Source organism: Melospiza georgiana, chromosome 10, assembly GCF_028018845.1.
Source record: "Melospiza georgiana isolate bMelGeo1 chromosome 10, bMelGeo1.pri, whole genome shotgun sequence".
NCBI lineage: Eukaryota > Metazoa > Chordata > Aves > Passeriformes > Passerellidae > Melospiza > Melospiza georgiana.
In genome coordinates, this window is record NC_080439.1 from 11,328,422 (window position 1) to 11,354,067 (window position 25,646).

Here is a 25,646-nt window from a genome sequence, read left to right on the forward strand (position 1 = left end):
GAAATTCCCCTGGCAACTAATACAGTAAAACAAGCATATAAATAATTATGATAAAAAGGCATAAAATGCCAGACTTGGGTCAAATATACTCATGGAGTGACATTAGCAACAAATAACTACGCAAGGTTTGAATGTAGATGGAAAAGGCTGAATAAAGAGTAGCTACTTCATTGCCCATAACTGCCAGGCTCCTAATTCGGGCAGGCCATATTTTACTGATAGCAGAGGAAACACAGTCATAATGTACCCCTACCTTTCCTGCTTTGTGAAAAATCCCATCCATCCCCAGGGAAGCAAGGATGTAAAAAATAGCAGTGTGAACGTGAGGTGAAAGGATAAGACAGAAAGCACAGTCACAGGATGCAATTCCCATGTGTTTGTTGCACATCATATGCTAAGTTCAATTTTCCAAAAGCTTTGTTTTATTTTTAAAGGTAACATCTTTATTATTATTATTATTATATTTATTAGTTATTATTATTATTATTATGCAGAGATGAGATTTTTCCCCCTTTGATCACAGAGCAAACAGTTTGCTTTTGAAAATGTTAATGGAGTCCTGATTTAAAACATTTTTTCTTCACTTTTTTTTTGTTGTTGTTGTTGTTTTTTAAAACGTTGCAACAGGCAGGATCTGGGTTTCGATTTTCTCGTCCTACACAAAGAAAGATTCTGGAGTTCACACTCCAAGCCACTACCGGTAGGTCCTGCCTTGCCCAGTTGTCATCATCTCAGTGTGGTTTCACCAGGTGGGGTGGGTAGGTGGGTGGGAGGGGAGGAGTTGGAAGAAGGGAGGGTATTTGTCAGCTATGTCGAGTCTTGGTTAACAACTTTGCCTCCATTCATAGTTGGTGTCCCTGAACTTTTCCTTGAGCGTCCTTGTTTTTCTCCAATTTCATGCAGCGATGGCTCTCTGTACATGCACACTGCAAACACAAGAGACTCTCGTTAACAGCCCTGAAGTCACAGACAGTCATGACCATAACAAATTATTTCTTTGTACATGATGTTGGGTTCCAGCCCCATTGCAAACACACACCCACACACACCCACACTTACAAAACCCCAACTGACCCAGCAGCAGATCGTGTTACCAAGCAGGATCTGTTTACTTGCCCTTGCTGCCATTTACTTCTGTCTCTGTATTCTTTCAAAGGCAGAGAGAAACAGCAGATTGACTGCTCACAGATAAATCTTTCTAGGTTTTATGTGCTTTATAGCTTTTTCATGTTATATTCATATATATAAAATAAACATTTTAGCTGACAGAGCCATGTACTGCCTTGAGATGCTGATTATCATCTAACAACAGGTTCAAGAATGACCCGGTTCCAGCCCTTGACCTGCCGTCAAAGCCCTTGAGAGACCTGAATCAAAACTACACCTGCAGCTGAGCCATGAAGGCTTTCTGGGTGTTGAGCTGTGGATCTGAAGTGGTGACTCAAGCCCATTTGGCTCCATCAGCCAAGAGCCAAGGTCTGCTCTCAGCACTTCCTATTTATTCCTCAGTAAATCAAGCCAGCCAGCCAAGGTCAGGGCTGTGAGCAGACACATGGGATGAGTTCAGTGACAGCAAGTCAGGAGCTGTCCCAGCTTTCCGTGGTTGTCTGGCAGCACCTGAGAGCAGGGTGGCTGGAGGGCACCTTCTCTCCAGACCCTGGCTGTGCAGTGTGTGTCCTATAAAAATGCGCTCGCTGGAGCCCAGACAGCCGGAGAAGGCAATGTCTGCCCAAGGCATGGCTCATCCCCACGTCCTGGGCAGGACAAAGCATTTATCCAGCTCACCATGTGGACTAAGTCCTCACGGCTGTCCTCGTGCCATGTGAGGTGTGCCAGAGCAGGGGCACGAGCTGTTCACACCAGGGAGAGCATCTCTGATGAGCTCACTGCAAATGTGGCAGGGTGCAAATGAGATTGAAAGAGTGAGGCATCTCAAGGGCAGGCACAGTGGAGCTGAGAACATAAGGCAGGTCCAGACTGCAAATGTCATGTCCAGATCTTTGCAAAAATTAGGAAATGAAGAAATGATTATGTACTACTTCACTTTGTGAAGTTATCACATCACAAACAATGGCACAGAGCTCCAACACAGGGGAGAGCCTATCATGGTTTGCTTCTGGGTAATCAACAATAAAAAAACTTTAAAAATTATCTGAAGAAATGGAAAAAACCAGCCCATGTACAAAAAGGCAATGTAAGCATTTGCATCTATAATCTCCCTTGATTTGCAAATAAATCCCAGCAATTAGAGGCAGGCTGAAAATGACATTATTGCTCTGTGCTTTTACTCCTGACTAGATAAACAGTTACAGCACTGTGCAACAATACAGGACAAAGATAAAGTGCAGTCAACTGTGTATTAATAGGAGGGATATTGAATTGAATATATGAGCAGTGAAAAAATATTCCTTTTCCCATAGCATATTTTTCATGCAAGGCTTTCAAAGCAGTTTAAACACACACACACACACACACACACACACACACACACACACACACACACACACACACACACACACACACAGGTCCTCTCAGCAAGCCTAAAAGGAGGTACTGCTCTGCAAACTGTTACTGCAACTGGAGCCATTTTTTCCATGAAAATTAGAGGGAAAAAAAAAGAGAAAATGAAGGAGTTGTCCCATGGGTCTGGGCCAGGGTGAGCTGTGTCAGGACTGCCCATCAGGTCCAGACAATGGATGCTGTCAGCATGCTGCAAGGACAATGTGTGACATGGCAGCAACAGATGGAAAAGGGCTCTCACATCCCCTTTCAGTCCTGAGCTGCCCCTCACACCTTGGGGAGTGTCACTCAACAACATGGTGATGGTGAATTTGCCTGTTGGGGTGAAGTACCCAATAAAATCCTAAAGAAAGTATGAAATGGTTAACAACAGAGGAAAACCCATGTCCTTGTGATTTCTTAGCCTGAGCTGCAGAGTCTTTGGATAGCACTGAGGGTGGTGTGCTTCACTGCTGTGACTCACCTTATTCTTGGCTGTGATGTTTGCCCAGCAGAATTATGTATTTGTGCCAGTGTTGTCCCAGTGCCCCTGACGTTCCATACACAAAGTTTTGTCTCAAGTGCACTGTTGCCTTCATCCTGACCTCCCTCATCCCAAGCTGGAGCTGGAGGGACCTCCATGAGTTCTTCCCCCAGAACCAATCTCATCTCACTCACACCCATCCCCAGTAACCCATCAGGCTGGGTCAGGTGCTGAACCACAAGGACTGAGCCCAGGTGAATGCTGCAGCAGCACCATGGCATGCAGCCTTTCCTCAACTCCCTGCTTCTCACCATGGCCTTTGGCAAAAACCCTGAGCTGCCAACAAGGCCCACAGAGTAAAGAATATAAACCAGGCTACTGAAGTAAACAACATTTGCAGCTACAAATGAAGGAAACCCTGTACCTGACAAATAGGGCAGGAATTATAAGTTTTATCTTCCAGTCTAGTGCAGGATACAAAGACTGATGTGGGGCATCATGTGAAGACTGCTCACACTGAGCTTTTCAGACAGAGCTGTCAAAGCCTCTGCACAGACAGGCTGTGCCCACAGCCCATGCCAGAAAATCTGTAGCAGTACAGGACAAGCATATTTTCAGTATTTAGATACACCTATAGGATCAGTGCATGCAGTTCTTACATGGCATCATGCACAAGAGATGCCTGCACATTCTCCTACTCAAGAGGCCTGCACACATGTGCTGAGCTGTGGCCATGGCTCAGCAGGGGCTGTAAATCCCCTGCACTGTGGCACACAGGTGTGCACAGCTGCATCTGCACAGGCACAGGGCTTCAAGGACAGCCCAACATGTTGTGCAACACAGGCTCCTGGACTGCAGCTTGCTCCTCTTTGCACTGAGGAATTCTGAGCGTGACTCACGCAGGGAGATGTTAGTCATGGATGGGGAGGAGGTGTTTGCAAACGGACCCGAGTGAGTGCCCAGATCCTCACAGCTTTCAAAGTACATCACTGGGCTCCAGGACTTGCAGCACTCACTGCCAGGTCTCTCTGGGATCCCTCTGTGTGTAGACACACTTCTCTGTCACCTGCACTGAGGTAAAGCAGCAGCAGTGTGACAGTCTTGCCTGGACACCTGGGAGGTCTGCTGCAGCACACAGCACAAGGAGCTTTGGAAGGATGTGCAATTCAGCTAGAACAAGAGTTCCCTCCCTGCTTTGCCTTGCTTATCCCACCCACCCACACCCACACACCTAGCCAAATACAGCCCTTAATGTCTAGAAACCAAGCTATTGCTTTGGAGTTTCAATCAGATAATCAGCTCCTATGCCCCAGATTCCAATCAACACATCCATATTCATGCTTTAATTGGAAAGTGCTGTTAGCTTGATCTGCTGAAGAGCTGCAAGTATTAATGGAAGGGGGTGAACGCAGTGGAGCTGTGCCCATATCTGGTTCTTGTGGCTTTTGATTCCCTGCTTCCCTGTGAAGCAGCACTGCCTGTCACTCAGGCACAAGGGAAAAATTTGCACAAAGATCAAATCAAAATTAGGAAGGAGACTGAGGGTACAAGTGAGGAGGACGGGGGTGGCAGGGACCATACTTCCTGAAGGCAAAGGCGTGGAAGGGGCTGCCTGTCACCCAGAACAGCTCAAACTCTTGCCTACATGCTGGCACAGGATCACACTCTCATTTCTGCTTCCCAGACACGGCACTGGCACATCACCCACATGATGACACTGAAATCACCCTGGGCATCAGGGACTGCCTGAGTTTGGGAAGCATCATTTTGCGTCCTGACCCCAGCACTTCTCACTTGGCATCACTGCAAGTTGAGGAGGTTCAGGGGATGCAACAAACTCCCTTTCCTTTCTCTAGAATATGGCAAAAAGCTTATTAAGCACATTAGATATTTCCCATCTATCCATCTTCACTCTGTGTCTTCCCTTGTCTCAGACCCTTGCGAGTCAGGAGACACCAAAACTTTCCTAAGCTGCTGTTCAGCAGGTGGGCAGCCCTGCAGGATCACCGTGTGCCCAATGGTGCCAGGATGGGCAGGGCTGGAAGCACATCCTCTGGTAGCAGCCCTGCAGGCTCCTTGCCTGCACAGGTGCCACAGCTCTGGGTGTTGGTATCTGCCCGAGTGGCTGTATTTGCCAAAGCTCTGGTGCAGGGAATTAACTGCCTGAGCAGCAGCACTCAGGGACACCAGGGAGTGAGTGATTAGGCACCCTCGTTTTCTGCCTCTAATTACTGAATTCTAAATCCCAGCTGATGCATTTCAGAGGCATGTGAGCTTATGTCTATCTGCTGTGAAGATAGACATGTAAAATGTGAAGGATGTTGCCACGTGGAATCACACTTTGTTCAGATAAGAAAGGCAGCACAGGATGGCAAAAAGCCAAGCAAAATCATGGTTAAAATACATCACGTTTGCCATCTAATAAGATGATTGAGAGTCTGATAGATGAACAAGTGAGTTAGTGTGGCACAGAAAACATACCAAAGCCTGCCCACCTGGAAGACAGACCCAAAGAGAGGAGCTGTGTTAGCAAAGACCTATAGAGTGTGGAGATTTTGAGGTTTGATTTTTTAAGAATACTTTTTAGGATGTTGGGAAAGTAATGTTTTATACGAGCAGGTAGTAACAGGACAAGGGAGAACAATTTTAAATTTAAAAAGGAGTGATTTAGGATGGACATTAGGAAGAAATTCTTCTTTGTGAGGGCAGTGAGGCACTCCCACAAGTTGCCCAGAGAAGTTGTTGATGCCCCATCCCTGGAAGTGCCCAAGGCAAGGCTGGATGAGGTCCTGAACAGCCTGATCTGGGGAAGGTGGCATCTGTCCCCACAGCAGGGGATTTGGACTAGATTTTGTTTAAGGTCCCTTCCAACCCAAGACTTCCTGTGACTCTATGCTTTATGTATTAAGGTGATACCTTTGAAGTATTTTCACAAGGCCTACTGCATTTTTCTGGTCAACAGTCTTGTACTTATTTACAACATCTGAGGACTGCCTCAGCAAAATTTGGATGTTATTTCCCTGTGGAATGACACTGGGAAGGACCTGGCTGCTTGGATACTCATCAGTGGTAATAAATGCATCCAGACTAGTCATTAACAGGTCACCTTTGTATCTGAGACATGCTCACATCATGAGGGCTGAGACACCATAAATTCAGAGTTAGGGACTGCTCTGCTGACTTGGAGGAAGTTTTCTGCTTCTGTGGCCAGATTTGTCATCCTAAATGTTTTCTAGTTTGGGCCAGGAGAGAGAAGAAATGTAACTCTTTGGGAGAGTTACATTTGGAAATTATGTCTTCAAGAAGAAAGAAATATGAATAACAGAGCACATCCACAGTAAGCATCTGATAATATTCCTACTTAAATGACTGGAAACTTCTCACATTGAAATGGATTTGGATATTTAGAAGAACAAAAGGCACTATGGATGGTAGGATTGTTCCAGCACTAACCATTACAGACACTTAAAGAGACTGAAATTTCTCTAAAAGATTGCTTGTTGTCCAAATGACAATTATACTCAAGCTCATTTCTTGTGCAGTATAGTTCAATCTTGATGTCTTCCTTTTAGGGTTCATTTAGCTTGAATAATCAGCGATCAGAAATAAAAATATCAAAAGAAATGTGTTGCGTATGTGTGTTTTGAAGCAAAACTGGCACCACACAGTACATCAACTGCTGCCTACCAGGCTGTTTGCCTTGGCTGTGCCTGTGCACAGATGGGAGAAGAACTTAACGTCTCCCCTGTTATTACTTAGTAAGTTTTTTGTGCTTTCATATTGATTAAGCTTAATCTTATTTCCAAAAACAAACAAATCCTACCTACACTAAACTAAAAAAATCTCCTACCGACCAAAACCCAAAACTTTTCCAGTTGGTATCTGTTGAATTTTGTACAAAATACCTCCAGCCTCCTGCCAATCTACATGAGTCAAAACACTGTGAGTGTTTAGCACAGCAGAAAGCTGTAGCTGCTAAAAGCCATAGATAACATGCATCCATACATAGATGCCACTGTGTATACATGCATATGTGCTCTCATGAGTATTTAGAAATAATTTGTGAGGCTATTTCTTATTTATGTATAAGTTTTCTGTCCATTTGCAATTTCAAGGAGACTTCTGAATTCAGAGAGCAGGATGAAGCAATGGGAATCAAATGAGCTTAGGGAGCAATCTGGGCTTTTTTCTCTTTCCTTTCCCTGTGAACCCTTTCTTCACTAAACTGCTGCATAGTGTTTCTGTATATCAGAAACAGCTGGGAAGTTTCATCTCAGATATAACTGCTATTGAGTGGCAGGTGAAGTGATTCCTAGCAATGGATGTGGCACTTCTCCTTCCAGGGGAAGCAGATTCCTCCTTGCACACATTCCTGTGTCAGCCATCACGGGACAGGGCTAATGCTGGTGGTGGTATCCAGCAGCAGGAAACCTGGGGGTGTGACTGTGGATGGAAGCTGTGTCCTGAATAAGCAGCAAAGCCCACACACTGGGGCAAGCAACTGCTTTCTGCAGAACTGACATGCAAATACAGCAGGAGAGTGCTTTGAGTATTTCCTTGGAGTCATAACAAAGAGAAAGAAGCTGGGTAGGAATTGTCCCTTTTCTGTAACATCTCTGCTTGCAAGCTCTGCTCCCGGGGACTTTGATGGATGTGGTGCAGAGAAGTCACGTGGAGATGAGCAGGTTTTACTCCAACCCTCCCCACAAGCCTCTGCTACCTACAATGAATCTCGGGCTTGGGAACAGAGTCCTCCGTCTGGAGTCCCAGTCCCAGACAGCTGAATGCTTTGGGAAGCTGACACGTGCCTTGGCTTGGGAGACTGCCAGCTCTTTGATGCAGCAGCGCTCACAAAGCCTGACTGCAAAGCGTGTGGAGGAGGGAAGGAGTGGAGGAGCCCTTAATTTGGCTGCCAAGTTCCAAAGCGCTCGCTGCTCGGAGGTTATGTGACAGCTGTGATTGAGGCAAGTGTGGGAGGATGCAACTGCGGGAAAGGGAAGCTCTCGGGCTGGGCTGGGTTATTCAAAATGAAAGCCAGAGCGGCATTTGTTGAAATGAGATCTCTGCTGTGGGTCAGGCAGCTCTGTTAAAGCAAGGCTTTCCATGAGGAGAGCCACAGGAATGGCCTAGTTAATGAATGCAGAAGGAAACTGTTGAGCTGTTCAGCAGACACTGTGCACGCTAGATTAAAAAAGAAGCCTGGATGCAAAGGACCCCACTGATCAGTGCCAACGCCCACCAGGCAGAGAAGAAATACCATAGGAGGTGGAACCCCAGCTGTGAAAGCTGGTGCTTGTAAAAGACTGTCCTCGTGGTCAAGGCAAGAGAGAAGCTGGTGACCAACCCCATGCCTGAAGCAGGCCCTGTTCCTTAGCAACACACCAGGGCTTAGGGTACCAATCCCACTAATGCCTCTGATAAACAACAAAGGGCTCCTGGCTGCAGAGAAGCTGTTGAAAACAAGCACAGGACAAGCAGCTCCAGGCCATTCTCTGCTCTTTCAACATTTCCATTTCCTGTGCAAAGGCCACAGATACTCTGGGAATGCTGCACTGAATTTCTCTAATGCTTTGCTTCAGATGGTCTTTTCCTTACACAGAACTTCTCACCCCTGAGCTGGGAAGCTTTTAAAAAGGCCACTGCTGTGTGGAGAGAGCTGTGGCTTCCACCACTTGTGGCACCTGTTAGGGGAGCATCAGTTCAAACCTTCTCCCACAGCCAGCATGGAGTAGTGAGAGGGAGCACAGAGCTGTGCAGCCAAGGCCAGCTCCAGGCTACTGTGTCCCTCAAAGAGACAAATGCCAGGACAAAGATGGGGTCAGAAAAGATACCTAGCTTGAGGATCAAAAAGTAGTGCTTTTCCCAAGAAAGAGATAAAAATGCTGTTTCCAGAATCAAGTTAGTACCTGTTAAGTACTGGGCTTACCACACTATCTCTCCATTTATTAGGGGCCAGCCCAAAAAAAGCAAAGTGTCCCGGCAGGAGCCTGAGGCACACTTCAGAGAGGGTACAGGCATCTGCAGGCAGAACTTCAGCTCCATGTCTTTCACTGTAGCCTCACACTGTGACAAAGACATACGGCATGACAGCATCCCATCTAACTTTGGACAACAACTTTACCCACCAGTGACTAACTAGGATGCCTTTACAGATGAGGGAAAACAGATTTAATCTCAGGGTAGACATAAAAAGAACATCCACAGCTGTGCTGGTAGGACCCATTTTTCTTCTGTTACTATGCCAAAGTCTAAAATCAGGTGAGATGAATCCTATCTCTACTAACTCTGTATGGGACTGGAAATCTACTGAAATACACTTGGCAAAATCCTCTGAGAAGACAAGATTATCATCACTGCTGCATCACATTCCTTTGGAACTGTTGGCTGCTTTTCTTTACCAGTAATTTCTTGGGCTGCTGGGCTTTTAAATTCATCCTTTAGCCCCCCAAAGCTAAGAAACCCCTTTGAGGCTAGAAGGAAAGCAGAGGAAATGCTAACAGTGCAGCCCAGCACTTACCTGAAGTGCTACAAACATTTCTTCTTGCTATCTGGTTTTGAACTCAACATCCTCACCCAGGAAACCTTAACTGAAGTTGTTACCTCCCCCTACCCAAACCCCACTGAGGGAGAAAGGGGGCAGATTCCATACCTTCAATGGGTTTGGGTACAAAATGTGATGAGGGTTTGGTTTTTTTCACTCGGTTTCCCTTCATAATTTGACCTTCTTTATTGAGTCCCAGGAACCACGCTCGTCCCGATTCCTGCTGCCGGTACAGCGTGGAAGAATAAATAACGTAGTAGTTTTCAAAGACAGATTCTTTAAATTTGCACTCTGGTGTGAAAACATCCTGCAGTAACAGAGAGAGACAGAAGAAGAGAAAGCAATGGAAGGATTAATAATCACTGATTTTCTAAATTGGGCATCACTGAGTGATACACAATGGTCACGCATTGCAGTTAGCAACAGAAAACAACAGGCATCAGCAATGCCGGCTCCAGCACTAACACCCATCTAGACAACTCCCAGCTGAAAGGCAAGGCTGTCCTTCCCTGGCAGAGCTGGGCTTTGCAAAACAGCCCACAGTGAACAGCCATGAAAAATGTGCAGGAAAAGTCACAAATTTGCCAGGATTTAGACTTTAATACTAAGCAAAAGAAAGAAAAAGAGAGCTGAAAAGCAGAGACAGCCTTGCTCTTCCTGATGCCTTCCCCTGACTTTGCTCATACGTTCTCTGATGGGCAAATGTACAATGCTTGTTGTCTAAAATATTGAGGTTGCTTCAAATTCTTAGAGGCAAAAGGCAGTTTATTGAACCATTTAAGAAGATTCAAAGAAATGACAGTACAAAAGCAAGGAAACCATTTAATTTCAAAAGCAGTGTGAGGAAATGCTGGCACAAAGCCTGGAAATCTTTCAATAAAGAGAAAGAAGTAATTTTAAAGATTTCTGGCATAAGTATTTCTGCAGGTACCCAGAAGCATTTCCACACCTGCCCTGGAGCAGAGCACATATGGATCTGTCCAGGACATCCCCTGAGCCTGTGATGGCTGTGGGAGTGGCTGTGCCATTGCCACTTGCCCTGGCTTTGTCTGAAGTCTCCAGGATGAAACTGCACTCAGCTATGGACTAGTAATTGTTATGTCCCAGTATTCAAGATTTTCAGAACAGAGAAACATTAAACCTCTTTTAAAAGATCTGGCTAGCCAGGGGATTCTGTAACAGTGGGCTCCCCAACCTTCAGTGAGTCATATGTGATTGTTAGTGGGTTGGGTTTTCTTCCCAGACTTTGAGATTGAGCAGAAAACTATCCTAGCCAAACAAATTCTCTCACTAATTTTCTAAAAACATTCTTGCAACGTAAGTTCAAGCCACAATGAAAATTCATTTTCTGAATCAAAAATGTTCCGGCAAAAAATTCCCTTCTTACAGGTCCCAGACAAGGCATTTCTGAGGCCTGTGAGTGAAGGCAGATGCTTCTACAGGCAAGTGATGCTCCCTCCCAAACCTCAGCCATTCCCAAGTCTTTGGGATTTTCTCCAGCTTTGCCAATACAAAACCCATGACCAACATTGAGCACAGCATCTGGAGTAATGCCACATGTTCACTGCAGACCTTGTTTAAGAGCAAACATTCTGAACACTCAGCAAACCTCAGGAACGTGTTCCCAAGCGATCTGGGGGTTATATAAAGTGTTGCTGGTGTGACAATAAATCCAGTGTGCAACAGACCCGCAGAGACTGGCAGGCTCGAAGCTACAGAAGATAAAGCACAGCAGAAAGCACAGAGCTGTGCTGCACACGTGAATTCTGCATCAATCATTAGCACCACACAGGTAAAAATACCATCAGCAAAACGGGCCATTTTGCCTTATCTGAGGGAGTCCTTTGTGCCAGAGAAATAAATATTTTTAAAAGAGAGTGAAACAAGTTAAGAGAGATCTAGATGACTTAGAGCACTATAAAATGGTGTTTGAAGTAGCTTCCCAAAAGAACAGTGTTTAAGTGTTCCTTAATCTGCCCTTTATCTCCGGGCTCTGGCTTGCCTGGGAAGGCACAGCTCACCTGGGAGCTGGGTTTGCAGGAGCTGCCTCTGAACTGCTGGCTCGGGGGCACTCCCTGGCACCAGGCCCAGCCAGGCAGCACCTCTCAAACCAAACTGGACAACTCAATCCCACTTGCCATGCCTTCATTACCCCATCAGTAAAAGCTGATCACGAAAATTCCCTTTAGGGGGACTAAAAAGTTGGTGGGTTGTGAAAGATAGCTCCCAACTTGACTTAAAGCATGGAACTAAGACTGTTTTCAATGAAGAAGAAATATCAAAGCTAATGCATTTCAAAAATGTAGTTTCACAAAGAAAAGAAAAAAGATATTTTAATTAGAAGTTATTGCAAGTTAAATTTCAGCTCAATATCTATTTTAAATCAGCGTAATATTTTATGACATGCAGCAGTAGTTCATAAAAGCAGATGCTGTATTGTATACCCACTTGTACCAATTACCTCACAGAACTCTTATATTATTTTAAAGCAAATACATGTAAAGACATCAAAGTAATGAAGATTTTAAGAAAATAAAGAAAAATCTATTGATTTCCTTTAAATGTTTACGCTCCCCCACAAGCAAACAAAAGCATCCCATTTGTTTTGTGAGCTGGCTGGTTGATTCCTCATCTCCCATAAGTCAGTGGAAACAGCACTTCAGGATTTGAACCATGGCAACACTACTATGAAACACCCCAGCTCTGTCCATTCAGCAGCCTAGAAACCCCACAGATCTGAAAGCTAACTTCTTGTTAAATAATACTGGGTTTATCCACTATTACCCTTCTGATGTATATCATGTCAACTGCAGCAACTGGGCCAAGTGGAGACAGACACCCATGGGACACTGCTCATCCTGCCACCAAACTGACACATCCCAGGGTCCTCACAGGTCTGAGCAGCAGGAATCTCTGTGGGCACTACCATGGACTTGACACAAAGAGCAGGAGGATGAAGAACCAGATGACTGGAGAGGAGACAGGGCAGAGGAGCAGGACGTGGGCCACTCTCCCAAGAACTGCCTCAGGATTTTTAGAGTGTCTTCTAGATCTCATTAACATGCAAACCTTATGTTTTTCTTCACTGGTGTCTTCTTGGTGCCCCATGGCCAGCCTTCAGCTACACTGCATCATTTAGTTTCATCACACACCTTTTGCTGTCAGCTTTGGGGCTACCAATAACAAGAGGCTACTGGGATATTAATGGCAGAACCTCTCCACAAGCTTCACTGTCAAAATTAATTGTGCAATTATGCTGAATCAGGTGGGAACTACTGTTTCAGTTGTCTTAGGCTGAGATGAGCTGGAAAGAAAGACAGAAGTGCAGGTGAGCACAACAGACTGCAAAATAACAAAGCAGTTTGTAGCAGCCACTTCTGTAGACAGAAATTTGAGATAACAAAAGGTATTTTTAAAAAATCGCTGATCTATTCACCAGATCTCTGGGCCATGCATGATTTAAGGTTTTTAAATTTGTTTGGTTTTGTTTATAATATAAATGCTAGATGAGCAGACCTGGAGTCCAATACTTTCTCTTCATCTCAGATAAGGAGTGGGTAAACACAACAAAGGGATCCTCAGGCTGTGCCCCCCACGTGCTTCTGACAGGACATAAGGACATCCTGCCCTAGAGGTAATGCTATGGGGTAAAGCCCTGGGCATGAGCACCACCTCACTTCCTCACTTGCTGCAGGGACCTTTGGAAACAGGGTTGTAACCAGTTCCACTCAATTATTTTTCCAACTCTCTCCTTGATTGAAAAAGCATGACCAGGTATAAGACAGTGAGAGGACAAATGGCTTCTATATTTTAATCACCAGTCATTTTCAGTCTTTAAACAAAGAAATAAGCAGTGACTCCATTTTCTGCACAAAGTCCACAGAGGTCCCCTGTCAGGACTGTCATCAACTCAGCTCATTCAGAAAGCCCATCAGTTCTTCTCATTAAAGAGTATGCTTGTGACTTGCAGAAAAAAAGATTTTCTCAATTTAATTGAATATGAAATAGGCCTTTGACTGAATTATTTTTGCATACAAAGTAAATAAATACATTTATTTTTTTACCAGATGGAGATTTAGAGCCTGAGGTATTTTGTTAAGTGTCTACAGATATTACTGAAAGTGGCTTGGAAAAGCAGTTGTTTTTTAAGCTATTAAATTAAAACTTGTATGAAATATTTGAAAAAAAACCCCATTAGTTATTTACATGCAAAATTATTAGCATCTGCTTGCAACTTGTATTTTGCATCTCAATCCAGTCGCTTTGAAGAAAAGGCAATTGTATTAAGAAGAGTAATTAGATTTGCTTTGAAAAAACAAACATAGGTCTAGTTTGTGCTAACTGCAGTTTTACTGGAAATTTCACAGTCTAAAAAAACAACCCCAACACAGTAGGTACCACACAGAAAAAAAGGGAGATCACATTCAATGACAGCTGGAACCAAGAGGAGCTAAATGGATGCATCTGCCATTGGGGGGATTTGGTGTGCCAGACCTGCTCAGGGAGGGTCTGAGGTACCACGGACTGACCCAGGAGTTATTTCTGGGTTAGAAAACCAACATGTTTCATTTATCCTTGATCCCAGTAGTGTCTCATGCCATCTGTAGAGGGAAATACAGATGTGACTTCCAGGCACAAGCCAATCTCTGTATCACTTGAGCTGGTTTGGTTCTTCTGGGAAATGTTGGGAATGTCTGGGCTCACCTATCCTCACCACAGCACAGACTGGCGGTGGTTTCTGAGAGGGCAATTTTTTTCAAATCCACCTCAGCTTTCACCTGTCCTGGTCAGGTAGATCTAACCCAAACTCTCTGAACACAGTAAGTTTGACTGGACCCTCCTCTGCATTTCTGTAAAGCTGGAGAAGTTACACAGACATCAGTGCAGAAGCACTGCTGTCAGACCTGTGGGCACGAAGCTGCAGGGCATTCAGCAATGCACTGACAGCCTCAGAGATCTCAGCTTCTTCAAAAAATGCCAACCCAACAGTGCTGTAGCCCTGGTGCAATCACAGTGCTGCCAGGGCAATGGATAGCTCTGGTGCTGCTCAAGCAAACAGTGCCAGCCCCTGGCATACCAGCCTGGGAGCATCCCTGCCACTGAGCATCCTCAGCCAGGAGGGGCAAATAAAGGGTCCCCAGTAAGCAACAGCATGGTGCATCTGGGTTCTGATCACAAGAGCCAGCAATCTGCTCCCCAGAAGCCCCTGGTGTCCCCAGATCATGGCAGAAATGGTGACAGGTTTCCATATGCAATGCTCAGGAAAAGCCAGCAGGAAACTGTCACAGGCTGCTGTTGTATTCAAACCCAGCTGCTCACTCAGCGTCCCCCCAGACTGGGCAGCTTTGTTCGTATTGCTCACCATTTCCCTACAAACATTCCCAAAATTGCCAGATAAATAAAGATATCTTTTTTTTTTTTTTTTGTTAAGATCTCCTTTTATTATAACCCAAAGGAGAACAGCAAATACACACATCCACAAGCAAACCTAATGGCTTAATAAATTTAGTCACTGAAACTAGCAGCAATAAAAGAAAAACCCATTCTGCAAGTAGTTTGTGCCACAGTTTAGGAAAGGGATGTTAATTATGAGTGTTGAAATATCTAACTAACACACTCCCAGAGTAACAGTTTTCCTTTGTTTACAGCACTTATGGGTTTCTCTTTTACATTCTGCACAATTACTGAGCCAGACCTTCAGATGGGATAAAAGCACTAAACTGCACCATAGTCTATGGCATGGCAAGGCTTCCCTCCCAGAGAATCTGGCTCAGGATACTTACTGATGTTAGTGTTAATACTTAAGAGGTCATCAGCTCATTTGAAACATATTAAAGTAGGAATCATAAATATCAGCACAGCTATCAGCAGTGGCACTTCACTGTTGCTGCGGAGGCAGAGCATGGAATGATTGGATTGTGTTCACTTGTCTGTGTAAGCACTGTTCCATCCCAGGGAAAAGGATGGCACTAGAGAAGAGCATCTGTTTTATGGTGCTCTTTACCCAGTAAAGCCCATTCTACATCCCCCACTGACCTCAGTTAAGGCAGGGTTTCATCAACACTCATCCGATGCTAACAGCACTGAGAAATTCAGCACTGAAATCAATATGGATGTGCAAGACACTGGATTCTTGAAGACATTTGGGCTTCCAGATGAAATGCAAATGCCCAACTCCCATTTAAATCCCTGCATAGCTCAGAGACTATATTTTTGTATATTGGGGAATTTGTGACCACAAACCTCATATGACAGCACTTGATCCAGGCATGCTCTGATTGCCAGGACAGGTCTGTAACCACAGAGGTTCCATTTGCAGGATGAGCCCTGAGCAGACCCCAGCAGCACTGCCACAAGCAGAGATGCTTTCACAGAGTCCAATGCAGTTCAGTGCCCCCCTGCCTCTGTGTAGCTTCTCCCCTGACCTAGGGTTGCATCTGTCTGGAAATGCTTTAAAATAATTGTAGCTGAGCTCTCTCCTGGCATGTGATCAAGAACCGCAAATGTGCATCCAAACTTTACATCTCATCACATCTTTGTCCAGATGGCAGGTGATATTCTACTCTTCACACTCCACTCTTCCTCCCCCTTCTAGCTCTGTAAGAGATTGGTGACAAGTCTTCTTGGTGGCCTTTTAGAAGTAGGAGAGAGCAGATACATTTTAAAATAACAAGCTGCTACATGGGAGTGTACAGTGAGGCAATATGGTATCTGAAAGCATTCTGACTCCGCCTGGACCATCTGTGGGCTGGAGGGAACACATTTTCAAATAAATCATCATCCATGCAGGTCTGTTCTTCAGCTCTTGGAGCTGGGAAGCAGCATTAGCAAGTCACCTAACTTACTGCCTCTGAAAATTTAACTAGAGGGCTATCTGCCCTTACTTTTGTGGGAACTCTCTGTGCTCAAGGTAAATAATTGTTCAGCTGACTTCCCTTTAAAATACCCACACAAGAAGTGGAGTGCAGATCTGCTAAGTCTTGTGAGCTGACCCAATATTCCTAGACAGGCAAAAAAACCCAAGTGCTGGACAAGCCTCTGTAATTAGGCTGCTGGTCTTTATATGCAGACCAAGGTTGTCCTCAAGCACCTTTAAATGTTCAAGGACTGATTAAATGATTCACGTCACCACCACTGAGGAATGCTGGAGACAAAGGTGTGATTGCAGCATGGACATGACCAAGGTGTCCTGCAGCAGCAAGGACATCTGTCCACAGAGCAGAGCACACAGCAGAGTATTGACCAAACCCTGTGGTAGGTTCTGCCAGACACAGAGCTCTGTTTCACCCCAGATAAACCAGTTACCTCGACCAGTGAGCACACACAGACCCACACAAGCCACGGTCTCCCCTTGGCTACAAAGCAAATGAGTTTTGGGCATCCTAATCCAGACCTGTCCATCCCACCACAGCTCAGTATTGTGTTCTTTTCCTTTCAGCTCCTGGCCTGCCCATTGTGCAGGCACACTTTCACCAAATACCTCATAAAGTGCCCAAATTCACTGCATGGGCCTTTGGTGAGCTGTTCACGCAATCCTCACAGGAACACAGCTTTCAGCTTAACGACTGCTGACAAGAACATGACTGGGGATGACTCCTCCAGCCAGGCTGCTCACTCCATGTTTCCCTGCAGAGCCCAGGGGGGCTGGATGAGAGAACAGGCTCTGTCAGCCAGCTCTGGGTACCAGTGACTGCCCAGCTCCATGGGCACTGTGACCTGCAGAAGGCAGCACATCGAGCTGCTCACCCATGTGGCAACTGAGCAAGGCACATATTCTGCTCTTTGCTTCACTTTTTCTTAATGATGGACCACAAATTCAAATTCATGGTTGGACAGAGTAAATTTTCATCCCTTCTTTTTAAAATATAAGGTGTATTTGGAATTTACTTGATTGATCTGTTTTTTAATTTTGGATCTTATTTCAAGCTGGAATTTTAAAGCCCCTGAAAGTTTGGACTGCTATGAACTGGAGCAGCGATCACAGCACAGCTCACTCGTGTGGCACTTGGCCCATCCAGAGCAGCACTGCTCTTCCAGGAAAGCAACTGCTTCCCACAAAAGGGGTGTTTCCTAACACCATTGTCCCTGGAACTGCATTCCTGGCAGCCTGGGGATCTGGTGACACCCCAGGATAATTTCTAACCAGGGAATCCCAACTCATCTATTGTCTTCTCTACATTCTGTTTTCCTGACAAAGTGTCTGAAATTGCTAACAATGTTATCAACTCTGCTTACTCCAAAACACCATCCAGAAATACATTTTTGCTTTCAGACATAATGATCATGAGACAAGATGGCACTAGATGAAGATATGTTAGTTGCATACAAGAAGAACAGATTTCCTAAATTAGCATCGTACTGCCTCATCTGCTACAGCCTGAAATAACTATAAAGAAAAGTAATAATGTAAGAACCCTAGAAACACAGCCAGATGGGATGCTCTGAACCTATGAGCTCTGTTTCTTGGCATCCATCTGAGTCTGAGCACAGGGCAGAATAAATTGATTTATTGCCTTTGGTTATGTTTGTGATCCTCCTATTATTATTATTGTTGATAATAATTACAATGGAAAAACTAAAGTATTGGTTATGCATTTATAAACATGAGATTATTTTCTTCTCATAGTCAAAGGAAACCTTTTAGTGGAAAATAAGCAGTCAATATTGGGTTTATCATGTTATTATTGATATGAAAAACATCCTCAAGGGTTCATAACAGAGTATAAATGCCCTCACAATGACAGGAGGACAGGGCAGACCTCATTATTCCTACATTTTTGTGTTGAAGTCCTGAGCACTGAAAGACCAGACAGCTGGCTACGTGGTCTGCAAACAGGAGGTGTCAGTGAGTGGAGAAACAAATTTCAACCAAGTTCCAGTTCAGTTTCTTAGGCAAACACCTTCTCTTTCTGACATAAATGAAATAATGCAATTATAACAATGTCAGCAAGAAAAGGACTGAGAATGAGCCCCAGCCCTTGTAAAGACTAGTCTTAGAAATATTTTATGTTTTTTAAAACACAGACAAAACTGCCCTGCTCTCACCTCATGGTACAGCCTGCACAGAATGCAGGTCTGAGGGAAGAAAATGGCCTCAACCCAATTTTCTGTGTATCTCATTTTTTCTGTGTAATTCATCGTCATGTGGGCAGAAGATAAGAGGACTTGCCAAGGAGCTCACCAGGCCTATTACAGCCCTGGGATGCTGATGTGCTGAGATAGCCTCTCTGCTTTGACTCTTAAATTCAAACTGTGAGACTCGCTGGAAACACACTCTATCTTTCTTAATGCTGGAAAGATCTCTCCTGCATTAAACCAGTTTCAGAGCTGTCATGACCAGGGTTAGAAATTCAATTTCTTTGCTGTTGAAATATCCATTTTGAAAATGAGTGGTGCTAGATTATTAATATTTTGACAGCTTACTGACAGATTGGCTAAAACTGGGCAATTAACAGAAAGTCCTGCAGTCTAAAGCATCAACTGAGGTTGGGGTGAGCTGGTGTTGGACCAGCAGGTTCTCACAACCAAGATGAAATGCTACCAAGTGTGACAATTCATGTGGCTTTTCCCACCCCCTGTACCCACTGCAGTGCCTACACAGTGAGAAGGAAAGGTTCACAGAATATTCTTGGGAGGAGGCCAGCTCTGCTGCCCACTGGGAGAGCCAAAGGGAACCCTCTGTCATCTGTGCCTTGAAGCCTGGGCCCCAGCAATATTTCTGCTGACAAAGCCAGCAAAAAAGGTCCATGGTGCTCCCTTAATATCTGCCAGGGTGACACTCAGGTGACACATCACAACCCTCTGCTCATCATCCCAACCCCCTGTGAAGGTAGGTAGGTAGGTAGGTAGGTGCTATAAAGGAAGACTGTGGAGGGTGTGCAGGCACATTTCTGTAGCTTTTAGACATTTATTCACTGGTTTTCTGAGAATTAAGAAAATCAACCAACTCTGCTGTGACAGAATTTCCATCCACATATTGACCACAGTATCTCTGCCCAGCTTGAATGAACTGACAAATCCCACAACCCAAAACAACTTCACAGACAATATTGGGCTTATTAGTACCTTGAATGGATTTCCATGGTATGTATGTGCTGAGAACCTGACTTGTTGTTTTTCTGTTAGCTTCCTTTTGATGTGAAATAACCCGTGGACGATGCACAAACATTTTGAATGGACCCACACTATGGCACAGCTCAATCTGACTGTTCCAGTGCATGCAGCCAGCTGACCCATCGTGGCTGATGCTCTGCTTCCCAGGAATCAGACAGATGGAAGTATATCATAGGGGATTTTGCAGCAGTGGCTATAGTGACATTTTTCACTCTGTTGCACACTTTGCTAGAGAACACAGATTAGCTTTGGCATCTGATCCTGTTCAGAAGCCAACTAATGACTTCAACTTCCAAACTAAGACAATATAGTCACTCTAGAGAGAGTAATATAACACACTAACTCTATTTGGCACAATGCACAGTAAAGCAGGAGACCATTTTATTGTGGGACTAGTATACAGAAGACTGTGCAAATGTCTTTAAATTATATTACTCAAAATCAACAGAGCAATCCAGAGTTAAAAATTACTGCTTTTTCTTTGTAGCTACTTATTGCAGCACAGAGGTTCAGTGAGATTCAGATTTTACACTTAGATCTGAAGGCATTTGATTATGTTTTACATAGACTGTGTTTACACTGCAGGACCAAATGCATAGAAGGTATTGGTGCCAAGTGCTGGATGCTGCCACGGTAGACATTTTAGGATGGGTTCAGTCTGGTCTAGCTTCCACCTGGTCCCATGGTCTGACTATCTAGTATTTTAGGGACACTCCCAAAGAGAACCCTTCAGTTTAGTTTCACCTAAAAGTGAAGCTAGTTTAGTTTAGCTTCACCTAGAAGGGGAGTTAGTTTGCACAGCCTGAACCACTGTGTGGTGCAAACCCAAGAGCTGCATGTGAAGGTGACTGGAGGGATTTTTCCAAAGTGCAATCCTGGTCTAACTAAAGCACTAATCCCAGAGATAGCTGGGATAGTTGGCTTACTGCAGTGGGGTATAACAAAGTAGGCATGTGATGATGTGAAATGTCAGTGTTCCTAAAAGGGGCTGAGGGCTCTGTATGCCCCCTGGAAAACAGAGACGTGAGCAGCCTGCTGCAACCTGGGTGGGGGCTGCACACAAGGTCCTCTCCTGCCATGTGGAGTTTGCATTTCAGATTGCTCCTTTATGATCTCAAATGCCTCAGCTACACTGGATATAGTAACACAAAGCCTTCCAAACAGCACTTCTTTCCAACATTCACAAACAGCTACACTGGCCACAGTACCAACAAAGCAGTTGCTAAGCCTGCTTATTTAAAATCAGTACCTGGCTTGCAGAAGGCCTGGAGTTTATTACATGCCACAGCTGGACTCCTCCAAGGTGTGAAAATATTTTCCTTAGCATAATAAATTTTAAAGAAATCTTATTTATATGTTTCAGCAAACATGCTGAAGGGGAAGGAAATCTCAGAGCTGTTCTGACTACATCACTAGAGAAGAAATGTTATTCCCGTTTTCTTCTGTGCTATTAAAGAACTGGGGGAGGGAAAAAGGCCCCACTGAACCAAAAAAGCCCCACAAAAATAGAAACCATTTGCTCATAGGCATAACAGTCCTTTCTCACCATTTGCAATATTTCATAGTTTCCATCTGTTTTCATCAGTACTAAGTCTTGAATCATTAGTACAGCAACACGAGCACAATTGTATCCTCTAAGAATCACTAAAGCTGGACTAAATATTCTGTTCTAGGAATTAGTACTGATGCATGAATGTTTGTATTAAAATTGATATGATCACTTCCATAACAACAGAGATGAAGGCAGAGATGAGAAGTCCTGTGGAAAAATAACTTCTGGTGCTGGCAGAAACCCACAAAGATAACTTCTGTTAAGTGTCTGATTTAACTCAGCCAAAGGCAGGGACTCCATGCAAGCAGAATGATCTGGCAAAACAATGACAATCTGTTCATACTAATGGACCTGAACAGTCACTTCTGCCCACACAATCTATGGCACTTGTGGTCAACAACAGCCAAGGTGTCCCAGCCTGTCCTGTCACAAACAGTGTAGCCATGAACAACCATCACCATAGAGCACAACAAGAAAGGATCTGGAAGGTGAAAACATGTGAAGCAAAAATTCCATCAGGCAAGTGGTAGAATGCTTATCAAACCACTGGGTTTTATTTACTAGTCCCACACTACTGCCTCTCAACTGACCTGAGCAAGGCATGTTCGCAAACTGCTAATTCACAAATACATGCAACTGCACTTAGAGAAACACACAGAAAGGAAGAGCACCATGGGGATCATTTTACTTAGAAGAGGGCAATAAAAAATATGAGGCAACTAAGGCACAAAAGAAAAATAATGAGAGTTACGAGATTTTGCTTTTTAAGCTGGTCATTAAAAAAATAAACTTTCAACTGACAAAGATGCTTTAAAAAGTCTGCATTCTAAATTTAACTTCAATATTGAAAAGTCTTGGGTTTTGTTCTTTTGTTTTTTTCGTTAGCATACATTTGATAAAAAACCAAGGCGTGATAATCCTGGCGCTACACATTTTCAAAAGCAATTCTTTAGCTGCAGCCTCTTCAGAGGGTGCAGATAACATTTGCATGGATACAAAGCCTTTGCAGAAAGAATGTTCCTTAAGGGCAGAACTGGCTGTAGGGTTTAATATTGTAAGAACAGAGACTCAAAATCAGCAGCATTCACATTAATAGCCATTAAATTATTTATTCATATCAGGCTCTGGAAGGCAGTAGATAGACTAGGTTGTTCTGAAGGGCTCAACTCCCATAAACTTTGTTGCATGACTTGCTTACCTTTTTAAGGAACATAAATTCATTATTACAAGTTTTGGCACACATTAATGCCTTTGGCTCATTCTTTCCATGATTTTTGTGAATGGGGAGGAAAGTCTGTGCACCAAGTAATGTCCATGGCCAGGAAGCAGATGCCATAGTGCAGCACAATCCATGCTCCAATGCAGCAGGATACAGAGGGTGCAGTGTGGAAGAGCTTCCTGAATTTTTTTTCTCTCCTTACTATAAAACAACAGCTCTCAACAAAGCTCCATCTATGACCTCCCTATTTCTTTCCCTCACAAACTGTGTGATCCAAAAAATACTACAAAGCTGTTTTGAAATACACCTGCTTCAATAGTCGTCACTTTCTGTTTTCCAGCCAAATCCAGCCCAAAGTCGCTATGGACACATTCAGGGGTCAGGGTCTCGAGGGATTCCTGTGGAAAACCTCTGCCAGGAAGGCAAGCGGGCTCTTCAAATGATCCAAGTGCCTGCAGCCCTCCAGCCAGCCACAACCTCACTGCTGGCTACCTCACAACCATGGAGAAGCCATCTGAAAAGTATCACATACATCATGAGGGCAGAGGGACAAGCAGCAGGGCCACAAAAACACTGCCCTGAGCTGCTGAAGTTGCCAACAAGGTGGTACTCTGCACTACAGAAGTTCTTGGCCTTTTTTCACCCCCACTTATGTCCTGAGCCCTACTGCTGACCTTGATCCATTTAATTACATCCATAACCAAATTACACTGTAGCAGAATGTAATTATGCAATCAAGTAATGAGCTATGGTTTCACTCTTGGTCTTGTATGCAAAGCCACCTTTGAAGAGGGCGATGAAAGAAGAGATTATTGTTATAGGACAGCACAGCCCCATGTACTAATTACTGGTCATGATGCAGGGGACAATGTCTGCTGGCAACGTTGATCCATCAGCTGCTTTTAATGGGCTGCTGAAACCCTCCCCTGTGCTGCAGCCTCACAGCCAGAGCCATGGGTTTCATCCCAACACCAGACACGCTCACGACAGGCACGCTGTGTGACAGCCCTCCACACCTCTGCAGCCAGCAGCCTCCTTCAAACACTCTTATTAAAACTGATTAAAGAACTGCTGCACTGCTGGCCACTGACAGATTGGTAGTCTGGCAGTGGCCAGCAACAGCACCAAGGGAAAGGTGTTAAAACAGGGAAAATGCAGTGAAAGCTCCTGCTTGCTCTTGGCAGTGGGGAGCTTGTGCCTGCTGGGTCCAGCAAGGGTGTCCTGGTGCTTAGGCAAAGCACCCAGCCTCCTGTGGGACTGCAGAAGTGTGGCAGGCACTCCGTGTGCAGAGCTGGGTGTGGGAGCTGATGTAGATCTCCAAGGAGAGACAAGGAGGGCCTGAGCCAGGAGAGGCTTCAGTGAAACATTACAGGATGGAGGATTCCTGGTGGGGCTCAGCTTGGAAGAGCAGCTCCAGGATTGCACTCTGCTGCCCAGCTCAGTGCCTGTCAGTCTCAGCCCATGGAAAATTCACCATTGTTGAGATTTCAAGGTGTTTGGGAGGAATTGGCAAAAGAAAATCTGATATTTTAAGGAGATAAAAAACTGCCAAAACCAATTCTGACCCTCACAGTTGTCTGTGTCATGCCATACTCACATTTACACAGGCAGGTCACAGAAGAAGGATCAAATCCATAATGTTACAAGCAAGGGTGGAGGTCTGTCCCTGTAGGTAAACAAATGGTGCCTACCAGCAAAGCAACTGAGTATTTCCATTTATCCCACTCACACAAGGATCCAACAAGAAAGTCCCACTGTGGTGAGGAGGTAATGGACTAAGAGAAATGAGGTCAGTTGCATAAGATCCTTGAAAAGGCTGTGTCAGAGTCAGGATCTGAATTTTCTGAATCCTAGCTTTCACTGTAAGTGCTTTCCTCTACTGCATTCAGACAGAATGAGGAGATACTGGTGTGTCAGAGCAGGATCCACTACCCAAAAGCTGCACTCCACATCACCTTCCTAGCCAAAGGTCCCTGGCACAGAGGCACTACATTGCTGTGCCCCATCTTTTCTCTCTCTCTAGCAGGAGCAGCAATACGTTTGGGAAAGTGAAAGTCACTCAGCAGTGATGCCGAGCACACGCACATCAAAAAGCCCCAAAAGGTCTCTGGAAATGAATTCCCTATCAGCAGCAGCAGCAGCTTCTCCCTTTGCAGAGATAAATAGCTTTTTATGTATGCAGTATATGTGCTAGCATGTACTCTCCAGCTGACGATGTTCAGCCTCCAGTGTAACTTGTCAAAGCCTGATCTGCTTTCGCTTTATCACTGTGGCAAACTCCTGAACACCGTGTGCTCCAAGCAGTGGGCTGCTGTCCCTGCAGGCAACACAATGAAGCACACTGCCATGCCTGCTGCTGCACTCTGACACATGCTTCTCCTGGTGATCAAAAGCCAAAACAGAGCCAGATGCAGCTCACAGCTCCACCAGCACAATCCCTCTAACCTGTGGATCCTCAAAAGGCTCTGAGATGGGGTGCTGTGACATGCACTGACTTCATGTGAAGAAACCAGAAAAAGTGGTGACAGGTGGGGTGGCCATGGTGCTTCAGGGGCCTCTTCCAGTTAAGAGTTCTAACTGTGCAATTTCTCACCGTTCATTTTGAATGGAATAGGATCATCATGCAGGGCCATCCCAGCATGAGTTATTCATGAAGCAAATTCCCCCTGTACTAAACTGCTTGCCACCCCTTTGCACTGCTTGGACAAAACTCAAATCTGTGCAGATAGTGACTAGAATACTGCAGGATTAGGAAAATTTGTGGTCAGATACTCAGAAATTGCTGAAAGCAAAGAATTGATGCAAATCTGATGACCAGGGAGAAGCTGGGGATTCCTGAAGTGTATCAGGCAATCCCTCAGCTCCAGAAGCCATTTGAAAGCTGAAGGTGTGCACTCAGGGACAGAGCACTGGGGAGATGTGTTGGCATTCACAGGCCATGCAGAACAACTGCACTGACTGCACTTTTGGGAGAAATATGCTGGGGACAGCAGGGAAGCACAGGGATTTCATCTTCATCATATCTGACAACAGCCCTTTCAGGAATGACCCTGTGGAGTGTTTCTTAGGGCAGTCTGGAATGAGAAAGGGATGTGCTCTCTCCCATGCTTTTCAGGATCCCAGTTTACTCTAAAATCCCCAAACAACTTGTCTCCTTTAGTCTCACAATATGGGCAATGCCACGTCATACCTACTACTTCCCTTTCCTTTAATTCATAACTTAAAATATTTTTCTTCC

The 25,646-nt window shown here is 44.7% G+C and overlaps 1 protein-coding gene across 3 annotated transcripts in view; it reads right to left on the minus strand.

The window, feature by feature from the left end:
* Positions 1-399: 399 nt before the first annotated feature.
* FGF12 (fibroblast growth factor 12) overlaps positions 400-25,646 on the minus strand; it is a 218,500-nt gene continuing 193,253 nt past the window's right edge. For all 3 annotated transcript variants that reach the window (XM_058031425.1, XM_058031424.1, XM_058031423.1), the window contains 2 exons: positions 9,633-9,831; positions 400-926 (listed from right to left, as the gene is read on the minus strand). In XM_058031425.1, coding sequence (XP_057887408.1) covers positions 808-926; positions 9,633-9,831 — 318 coding nt within the window. In that variant the 3' untranslated portion in view covers positions 400-807. The remainder of the gene's footprint in view (positions 927-9,632; positions 9,832-25,646) is intronic.